The 11,014-nt window shown below is 41.9% G+C and overlaps 1 protein-coding gene across 1 annotated transcript; it reads right to left on the reverse strand.

The window, feature by feature from the left end:
- Positions 1-823: 823 nt before the first annotated feature.
- On the reverse strand, positions 824-10,276 carry LOC115377004 (sodium- and chloride-dependent GABA transporter 2-like). The gene is made up of 14 exons (XM_030076857.1): positions 10,087-10,276; positions 9,774-9,908; positions 9,532-9,672; positions 6,429-6,513; positions 6,202-6,334; positions 5,029-5,163; positions 3,284-3,387; positions 3,067-3,191; positions 2,760-2,872; positions 2,480-2,617; positions 2,261-2,363; positions 1,840-1,940; positions 1,467-1,637; positions 824-988 (listed from the first exon to the last, which is right to left on the reverse strand). Exons 1-14 carry the CDS (start codon positions 10,274-10,276, stop codon positions 824-826), a joined length of 1,839 nt encoding a protein of 612 aa, XP_029932717.1.
- Positions 10,277-11,014: the final 738 nt, after the last annotated feature.

Here is an 11,014-nt window from a genome sequence, read left to right on the forward strand (position 1 = left end):
TGTGTGTTTTGCGTGCTCATGTGTCTTGGAGTTGACTGGCTGGTGGATCTTCGTCCCTGTTTCTGACTCCGTCACAAGTCAGTCTGATTCACCACAGCCTGCAGTTCTTCTGTGGACAATCTCTAGCCTAATAGTCAAAACATGGAGGGAAGACGCCGTCAGGATCAAGTTTCAGAGAGAGAGCATGTATATGTATATACCTCCACTGGCATCTTCATTTATGCAAACTAAGTGGCAACACATATCTGGACCTACAGGTCAAAGTGGGAACCACCTGAGTAAATTTTAATCTGTTCACTCCGATGTTGTCAGTCATTTCAGTCGATTTAATTTACACTTCTTTGCCTTTCTTTAAATTTCTTCAGGTCAGAGTTGAGGTTGTGTAACTTGGAGATTGCACATACCAACACACATTCAATCCCAGAGTGAACATAAATGAATATAAGCTGTGTTTTTGCTAAAACTCTTGCATGTTTTCACTCAAGCATTTATGTTATAGCAGCTCTGTTTCAGTGGTGTTTGTGTGATGAATACCATGAAACAGAAAACAGGCAATATATTCTGTGTTTCACTCACTACAGACTACAAAAGAAGCATTCATGTGAATTAAAGCATGAAACAATAACGATCTTTTATGCAATATAGTTTTCCCTGAGGTGATTTATTATTTATTTTGGTAAAACAAATTAAAGTGATTCACAAAATAATTTCCATGTTAAAAGAAGAGTCGGAAGTTGTAAAAAAAACAGAATAGTCCCCCATGTTTATGACAGCCTGTCTGATGCACCAACATCTTTCTCACGATATCTCAGCGCTCTTGTTTTCATTCTAAACAATAACTGTCAGAAACAGCATGTGTGGGTTCTTCAGTCGTGTTCAAGGGGAACGCTTCACTCTTTGTGAAGGAGTGACGTGCCTCAGAGTCGACTGTTCTCTTTGCCGACGAGCCGCCCAGCTCCTCTGCTGGAGTGCATAACACTCTGAGTCTCTGAAAGGAGGAGGGAAAGAAAAGATCCCGTTAACTCTCCACTACTGCAATCCATACTGCATTACATTAAACACAATATGGGCCCCATGAAACCTGGCACTCATGCCACTTTTATCCCTCTAGGCAGTATCAGGGTAGAAAACACAGCAGAGATGGTCTAAAAAGGGAGATATTCCACCTGCAAGAATATCTGGGACCACCTCCAAGGTCTGACTCTGAGCCCAGAACTGGCTAAACAGAGTCAAATGAAAAGGGACATGACAACAATTTCTGTTTCCAAGTAAAGTTTCAAGTAATTTTTCCATAAACCTAAAATAAAATGTAATACATATGATGCAAATCAATTTACGCAGAAACATGGCATGAATACACATAGCTAATTAAAATGTTTTTGTTTCCCATCACATCCAAGAGCTGGTCAGAACCCACTTGTGGTGATCAAAGCTAACATGTGAAAGCTGTTCAGTATGCAGACTACCTGTCTCAGGGTCCCTGGGGTTACAGTCAAACTGTAGAGAAACCACAGAGGAACCAGGAGAGCTGAAGAGAGAGTAAGGAATATCCCGATGGCGTAGCCCCACCAGGGGTATTGGTAGGTGTTGTTGTATTTCAGAGGGGTGAACTTGATCAGGGAGATCAGCAATATGCCCTGAGTGAAACAAAGAGACAGAAAACATGAATGAAAAGCAGGTTTTCATTTCGTAGAAGAAGATGACAGTCAGAGCCACATTAATTGTGTAATTCTGGGTCGGTATACATTTATTTACAGATGCATAGCCCACTCATTTTACCCCATTATCTCTCCATTGTCCGCAGGCTTAGAGAAGTCTTCATACTCCATATTTACTTACTGTGCAGACAGACGGTGTGATGTACTTCCAACAGTATTTCATATAGGGCCAAGGGCGGTAGCCAAGCATGTCCTGAATTTGATCGTAATAGTGATCGGCACCTTGGAGACAGATATTCATAGTCAGCTGTTGTAACCGTGACTGGAGTGATGTAATTCTGAGCACATCATAATGTCATGATGGCAAAAATTCTGATAAAACCCATGTTGAATATAATCAGCAGTATCATCTAGTGATGTTGTATAAGTGCTGGTAACACCAGTCAAATGTAGGTTTGTAAAATGAATGCAACCCTCACGTGAAAATGGATGTAGATTTTAATTAAAGGCTTTCTACAGCCTTTGTAAGTACTCTTAATGGTCTTTGATGGTAACTTTGATGGATGGTAACTGTCTTTGAATAACAACATCCTGTAACTCACCATACACCCATCCCAAACAAACAGGTTCCAAAATTGCAAAAAACATCAGTGGCATTCCACTACAAGCATAGAAGTCAAACAGCTGAAATATATAGAGTCCACCCTGCAAGAGTTAGAGAGAGGAAGAAACTTACAGACAGACAGACCAAGAGATATAAATGCATCTAGGGCTTCATTCTTACTTTAAACTACACATGATAAAAAAATAAACTGACTTACCTCAGTGACCATCAACAGTCCAACAAGGAAGCATCCGACACTTACGGCCAGCAGAAGTAGTTTACGTCGAGAACCAGTCAAGAAGACGGAGGGATACATGTCTGATATGCTTGTGATAATGCCTTCCAGAGACACAAACTGTGGGGACAAAGTTTTCATGTCCATTTGTTTACCTCGTTACTCATCAAAAGAAAAATAACTAAAGAGCATCAAACACAATGCTCCTCAAGCTTACATCCTATTAAGATGTATTTACCACAATCTAATGCTAACCATGCACCTGAGTGTCCAGTCCAAGGAGGATGATCATAATAAAGAAGAACGCAGCCCAGAGCTGGGGAACAGGCATCATGGATACTGCCTGAGGGTAGGCGATGAACACCAGGCCAGGCCCTGAAAGTAATCCATGCCAGATGCAGAGTGTTAGCCAAGGCCCCATAGGTGATGCAGCTTTCAGCTCCAACCTCATTGAAATGCTCAGAGCCATTTAACATGGAGAGCTGCTTCATTTTGACCCCTCCAATCAGCATGTATAAAAAATAATAGATCATGTATGTAATTGTGTTGCATCGCAAACAATCAAATACCTGATTCAGCCACTGCTGAGACGTCGACACCCAACTCTTTCGCCATGAAGCCAAGAACAGAGAAGACTGCAAAGCCAGCCACAAAGCTGGTTAAACTATTCAGCAGGCACAGGGCAAATGAGTCTCTGTAAGTGAGAAAGATGAGTGTGTATCCTGAGTCATGTGAACAAGAGGGAGGTAATTAGAAAATACAGACAAATAATCTAATTTTGCTTACCTGTAGCAGTTGTTGTGGTATTTGTTGTAGCTTCCCAGAGACTGCAAACAACCTACGCACACACAATAGGAGAAAAATATCTGGCTTCCAGCATCCATCCACACCTTAAAACAAACAATGAAACATTTTAGTTGTATTATCTTTTTTCTCACCTTTTACATTTTACTAGTCTTGCATTACATTCATGATTACTCTGCTTTAGTGGTTCCTAACCAAATGACATTTAAATAAAAAAAGCAACCTAAAATTTCAAATCACTCTTATCTTATTAACTTTAATGTAGCTTTAACTCCCACATCCCTGTGGAGGCTGGGGACATTGAACCAGAGTGGGCAATGTTCAAAGCTTCCATTGCTGAAGCTGTAGTTGTGAGCTGTGGTCTGAAGGTCATGGGTGCCTCGAGGGGCGGTAACCCTCGAACATAGTTGGTCGACACCGGTGGTCAGGGAAGCCGTCCGACTGAAGAAGGAGGCCTTCTGGGATATGTTGTCCCGGGAGACTCCCGAGGCAGTTGCAAGGTACCGACAGGCCAGAAGGGCGGCAGCCTCAGCTGTGGGGGAGGCAAAGCAGTGGGTGTGGGAGAGGTTCAGAGAAGACATCGAGACGGACTTTCGGTCGACACCAACGTGCTTCTGGAAAACCATCCAGCACCTCAGGAGGGGGAAGCGGGGGACCATCCAGGCTGTATACAGCAGGGATGGGATGTTGTTGACCTCAACTGAGGATGTTGTCAGGCGGTGGAAGGAGCACTTTGAGGAACTCCTCAACCCAACTAACCCGCCCTCTAGGGTAGAGGCAGAGCTGGAGGATGATGGGGGATCAGCGTCAATCTCTAGGGAGGAAGTCACTGTGGTAATCAAACACCTCCACAGTGTCAAGGCCCCGGGGATTGATGAGATCCATCCAGAAATGCTGAAGGCTCTGGGTGTTGAGAGGCTGTCGTGGATGACACACCTCTTCAACATTGCGTGGAAGGCTGGGGCAGTGCCGAAGAAATGGCAGACCGAGGTGGTGGTTCCCCTGTTTAAAAGGGGGGACCAGAGGGTGTGTGCAGATTATAGCGGTATCACATTCCTCAGCCTCCCTGGGAAAGTTTACTCTAAGGTGCTGGAGAGGAGGGTTCGACCGATAGTCGAACCTCAGATTGAAGAGGAACAATGCGGTTTTCATCCTGGTTGTGGAACAGACCAGCTCTTCTCTCTTGCTTGACGGCCAAATGGAGCATAAGGAGTTATTGTCATAGACAATTTAAAAAAAAAAAAAAAAAGTTATTTTTTGTGGAAAAAGCACTGTGGAGTGGCCAATTTGCGGCAAAATTGGTAGACAGTCTCATTAAGGTATGGGAAAGTATTGCCCTGAGTTTTGTGTAAATGGGACCAAGTGTTCTCAAGATGCAAATATATGAGCATAACAGCGCCACCTAGCGGCTGATTCACACCAAATTTAAACCTTCAGCGTCCTATGTGTCACTGGGCTACCAAATTTGGTGTTAATAATAACAAAAAAAAAAAAAAAAATGAAACTAATAGGGTTCCCAGCACCACTGGTACTGGAAGCCACCCTGCGCTTGGATACCTAAATATTGTGTTACTGTCCACATACTTATGGACCTGACTGTAAATCAGGCCTCAGAACAGTTACTCACCTATACAGGAAAGTGTCTACAAACAATAGGCATGATTATACAGTACAACTGAAATGTTAGTGTTAAGTGCAACAATGTATTGTTCAGTCTTTAATCCCACCTGAGGATCCGCAAGGCGGCCTGGATTGGGAGAGAGGTAAAATCGAACGCCGTCTGAGGCTCCTGGTAACGTCAGACCTCGAATCAGCAAAGCTATTATCATCACGTAGGGAAAAGTAGCCGTGAAGTAGACGACCTGTGAGAGAGAACCACCAAAATACAACAATTACAAGAGGAGAGGTCAAATTTCATTACAGATTATCATTACAGATTATCAATCAATCAATCAAACTTTATTCATATAGCATCAAATCACAACAGAAGTTATCTCATGACGCTTTACAGGTAGAGCAGGTTAAGACCACGCTCTACAGATTATAGTAGAAGATTCCCTCCTGAGTATGCTCTTGGCGACAGTGCCAAGGTAAAACTCCCCTTTAACAGGTAGAACCCTCAGGTAGAACCAGACTCAGGGTGGGCGGTCATCTACCTCTACCGGTTGGGTGGAGACAGAAGAGAGAGAGACAATGAGACAGACACAGGGAGATAACGACAAACTGGGACAGCAGACAACAACAGAAACAGCAGAGTATCCTAAACAGGTAATCTAGATGGAAGTGACACGCAGCATCCAGCCTTCTCATCTGCAGCTGGATGACCTTCCAGGATGAGCAGGACAGTATAGCCTAGACAAGACACAAAAAGCACAGCGAAAGCAAAGGGGCAGAGGACTCTGGAACAATAGCATGCACTGAGTAAAAAGGAGGGGGGATATAGAGGAGGACAGGAAGAAGATGAAAGGAAGAGGGAAGAGGAAGATTAGAAAAGAGGAAAGTGCTCAGAGCATGATATGAAGTCCCCTGACAGTCTAGGCCTATAGCAGCATAACTAAGGGCTGGTCCAGGGCAACTTGGGCTGGCCCTAACTATACTATACTATATACTCAAATGTATAAATGGGAGAATGTTATGACGCATACAATACAATGCTGCATTTTTAACAGGCAGTGTTAAACATGCTATGCAATTACACATTATTTACAACTAAGCTCAATTAACACTTTGGCAAATGTGCATCTTAATGGTGATAGCATTATATTGCAGCCTACCTTTAAGTTACAACTACTACGATCAATTATTTACATCAGATATTGCATAATGCAAAAGGAACAAAACATAAAAAATGAGAAAAGAGAGAACTGGGTAAGGGTAAGAAGGGTAGGGTATGAACTCACCTTCCCTGAAGTCTTGACTCCTTTCCAGACACAGAAGAAACAGATAATCCAGCTTAGCAGAAGAAACCCAGCCAGATCCCAGCGCATACTACCCATCTCCTCGATTCCTCCAGACAAGCCCAAGATCCTTCTTCTAAACATATAAATATCAGTGTAGGTTTAGGAAATTGTGCTTCTCACTTGTGTAAAACAATTCCTTCACTGATCATGTAAATGTGAATACGTACTGCCAGAATTCCTGAACCGAAGATGTTGCATTCCCCAAAATCTGTCCATTTGCTGTGTGATTCTGAGCCAAATCAATGCAGTTCTCTTATCATGGGAGAGTAAGAATAACAAGGGAGAATGGTATTTTGTTAACATGTTGATGAAAAGTTCTTGTATAAGTCTTGTATATTTTGTGTGCATGTGTGTGTGTGTGTATTATAATTCTGGTCACCATTTGGTCACCAGAAGTGTCCAAAACTAAAGTTCATCCTCCAAAAACTGTTTCAGAATCAGAATCAGACAACTTTATTTATCCCCTAGGGGCAATTCGGTTTAGCGGTGTACCCAGACTATGCATAAAAAGAAGAAAAAGAGGAAACAGACAAAACAGAACAATACCAGGCAGGGACAGTCAGTATATGGCACCGATACCCACAGACACTTAGTAATGGACCATAAATATGTTAAAAATAAATAAATACATGATAATAAATACAATAATAGCAGCAGTGTAGCCTCAACAGGCCATTCAATGCACAGTGCACAGCATTGTGGGCTTGGTGCAGTCAAACACAAGCTCCAAGAAAATGGAGTACATTTTTATTCATTCCACATACTACCATCGAGGTTCAGCAGCCTGACGGCACAAGGAATGAAAGATTTTGACAGACAATTTGTTTTCACAAGTGGCGCCATAAACCGACGGCCTGAAGGCATTAAGATGAAGTAGGAGGACAGGATATGGTCAGGTAGGGAAACTATTCCTCTTGCTTTTTTGACCACCTGCCTCTCCCACAAGGTACACAAGTCTCTTTGGCGGGTGCCAATTATCTTGGAACAAGTCTTCACAGTATTGTAGAGGCGGTTCTTGTCCTTGACAGAGAGGCCCCCAAACCAGCAAATAAAAGAAAATGTTAAGATGCTTTCAATAGAGGACTGATAAAAAATACATAAAATTTCCATTCACACATTAAAGGAGTTTAGCCTCAACAGGTGAACCTTCTGTTGGCTTCGCTTCACAATACTCTCTGTATTAATATTGAACCTTAATTTCAAGTCAAACATAGTTCCTAAATATTTATATGTATCAACAATTTCAACATTGTCACCATGAATAATACTTAATTCCAATTTTCCACAGTTTTTCCTAAAGTCAATAACAAGTTCCTTTGTTTTCGACACATTAAGGTCTAGGAAGTTTTCGTCGCACCAGTTGACAAAGTCAGGGAGGGCGCTACCATGGTCAGACTCTGAGCCTTGAAGAAGAGATAAAAGTGCTGTATCATCAGAAAATTTCACTAAATAGCTGCCTTCTTGATCAGACCTGCAGCTATCTGTATACAGGATAAAGAGGAGGGGTGACAGAACACAACCCTGAGGTGAACCTGTGTTTGAAGCTAGGAAATCGGACAAAGTGCCATTAACTAAAACACTCTGTTTCCTGTCAGTTAAGAAATTTAAAAATAATAGTGAGGAGTGATCAGGTAATTTAAAATAAGATGAAAGCTGGTTTATTAAAATATGTGGCTGCATCTTGTTGAAGAAAAATCTGCAAATAGAAGCCTGACATGAGATTGGGGTTTCTCCAGATGTTTGTAAACCCTATCTAGGATGAAGACCTTTGCATCCTTACCCCCCCTTCCAGCCCGATAGGCAAACTGCAAGGGATCAAGTTTGTCAGACACCAAGGACATAACCTCATCTTTCAAAATTCTCTCAAAGGTTTTCATTACTAGAGACGTCAAAGCAACCGGTCTGAATTCATTTAGCTCTCTGGGTTTTTTTGATTTGGGAATTGGAATTATTATTGAGGTTTTCCAAATGGACGGAAGCTGACAGTGATCAGCACACAGCTGAAAGAGACTCGAAAAGATTCCACTGAGCTGGTCAGCACAGTATTTTAAAGTGAGCCTGCAAATTGCATCGGGGCCGGCCGCCTTCCTTATATTTGTTTTCTTTAGTAAGCCGGTGACCCTGTCTTGTGGTATTACAAAATCTTTTTGCGGTACAAGAGAATCCCTCAACATATGAACTTCAGAGGTAAAATCAGACCTTTCAAAATGAGAGAAAAAACTATTAAACGTACCAGGCAAATCTGCATTGTTTATTCCGTTAATACAGACCAGTTGTCTGGCCTCCTCTGCATACTGGTTAATGGAGGCCATTGATTTCAAACCCTGCCAGGCTGCTCTAATGTTTCCACTGCTGAACTGCATTTCTATCTTATTCTTATAACTAGCTTTAGCCTTGGCAATTTCTCTTCTCACCTCTCTTGAGACCGACTTTTTCTCAAAAGAGTTACCCGTGTAGAAGATCCTTTTCTTTTTGTTAATAATTAATTTGAGATCTCTAGTAACCCAGGGTTTGTTATTTGAATAGATAACAACCTTTTTTGTTGGAATGACAGAGTCTGTACAAAACAAAACATAAAAAGAAACAGTATCACAAAATTCATCAGTGTCATCACAAGCACCTAGAAAACAGTTCCAGTAGGTGCATTCAAAACACGCTTGAAGTGATGAGATATTATCCTCTGACCAAATCTGGAATTGCCACTGGTACGTCTCCCTTAGCGGAGGTCCGCAAGGAAAGAAGGAGCTCACGGCTAAGAGTGAGGCGGCTACCAGAGCCTTCATTGTGTCCAGCTATCTCTTGCCAGAGGAGTGCTAATGATAGCGTTATCACACATACAAGTCCATATAACTGTGCAAGTGAGCTCTTAGTCCACATACTTGGTCCACACACCTGGTCTCACATTGACCCGTAAAAAACACAGTGTATGACACAGTGTATGACACAATAGACACAATAAAAACGAATAAAACGATGCTGGGTACGCCGCGTCGGGTCGCACACTGTGTGGAGCGCAAGGATTATAAAAATGTCCTAATGCACTCAAATCCATGGCCACTGTACTTTCTTCTGGATCCTCACATATGCACCTGTCTAACCTAATGGTTTTTTTTTATTATTATTACAGCCTTTAGTTGGACAGAAATAACCCTTCCAAGTGAAAGATAAGAAAAGACAAAGAAAAGAGTGCAAATTACTTATCAGTTCAAAAATTTGGCTTCCAAAATGTCAGGAATATTAACATGAAAACGACGTGACAGGTGTGTGTACCTGTGTTCCAGGTGTTGTTACAGCTGGCCCAGGGAAGCTCGGTGTTGAAGGAGAACAGGAGATAAAGGAAGGCCCAAGCCAGTATGACGATGTAATATATGACACCGTAGAGCAGGATCACTTGACTACCGTAGCCTATACCTATCGGCAAAAACGTGTCATTATCTGCAGATATGCGAAATATTACCATTTACAGTGTGAAAGTACTGCGTTTACTGTGTTGTATGCTGAACTAGGAGTACCTTGAAAGGCAGGACATATTTTCCTCCAAGATGTGATTCCACCCTGACTGGTTAATTGTCCCATAGACACCTCCAAAAAGAAAAGGGGGATTCCACAGGTAAACAGGCACAGGACATACGGGACCAAGAAAACTCCTAATGTGAAAAATTTTGTAGGAAAAAGGAGGCAAATTTATGCAACACACATTACATTTGTAATAAAGACTGTTACTGTAGTAATACTGAGATGAAATCTAAATTTTAATTTAATTCATGCACTTCTTCTGAGTACTTTCAGTTATAAGAGTGAAAGTTTCATCTTTTAGACACTCACCACCTCCATTTTTGAAGCACAGATAGGGAAACCTCCACACATTACCCAGACCAACGATTGTTCCAGCCACGGCCAAAATGAATTCTCTTTTGTTGACCCATTGTTCTCTTTCCTGACACTCTGATCGTGCACGACCCTGATGCTCTTCATCTGTCATCGGCTTCACCTCGCCTTTGCTTGCTGGCTGCATTGGGTCTGGTGGTGAACTGGGTTCTACTGTTGTATTCAAACAGTATTGGAGTGATGAGAGGTGATGATTTTATATAGCTGTCTGTCATATAGCTTGTCTGTTCTAGTTAAGATCTACCTAAAGCTGTACATGCTGAACCTCATAACAAACTATGAAAGATGAAACATTTCTAAGCCTCTGTCCTCCACACTGTCATTGCTACAAACCCCAGAATCCAATTTTATATTTCAGCATGTGGAGAAAAATCCACAGTCGTGCCTTTGTTAGAACTAATTTGATCACATCACTTGCCAGAGTGTCCTCAGTTTGAGCTGCTTCTAAATATCTCTCTTTGATTATGAAAGGTTTGCAATTAAATGGCTAAACTTTGATTTAGGAGACATGTTCAAGTATTGTCACTTCAGCAACACTATATAGTTTTTAAGTGGAGTCGTCTATTGTCAACTGTGTCTTGCACTGAAGAACTGCAGTCTTCACCACACACACGGCTCTGCTGCAGCTGTATGTAACACCACACTGCTGCACCTTCAGGCTCTATAGCTCTTTGGCCACAATAAGCAAAGGTATGTTTGGAGATAAAGGAGCAGCGTTTCATGAAAAGAACACCTTGCCAACTGTTAAATTTGGGGGTGGATCCATCATGCTTTGGGTTTATGTTGCAGCCAGTGGGACAGGAAACATTGCTCGGGTGGAGGGAAGAATGGATTCACTAAATACCAGCAAATTCTGGAGCCAAAC

Source organism: Myripristis murdjan, chromosome 18, assembly GCF_902150065.1.
Source record: "Myripristis murdjan chromosome 18, fMyrMur1.1, whole genome shotgun sequence".
NCBI lineage: Eukaryota > Metazoa > Chordata > Actinopteri > Holocentriformes > Holocentridae > Myripristis > Myripristis murdjan.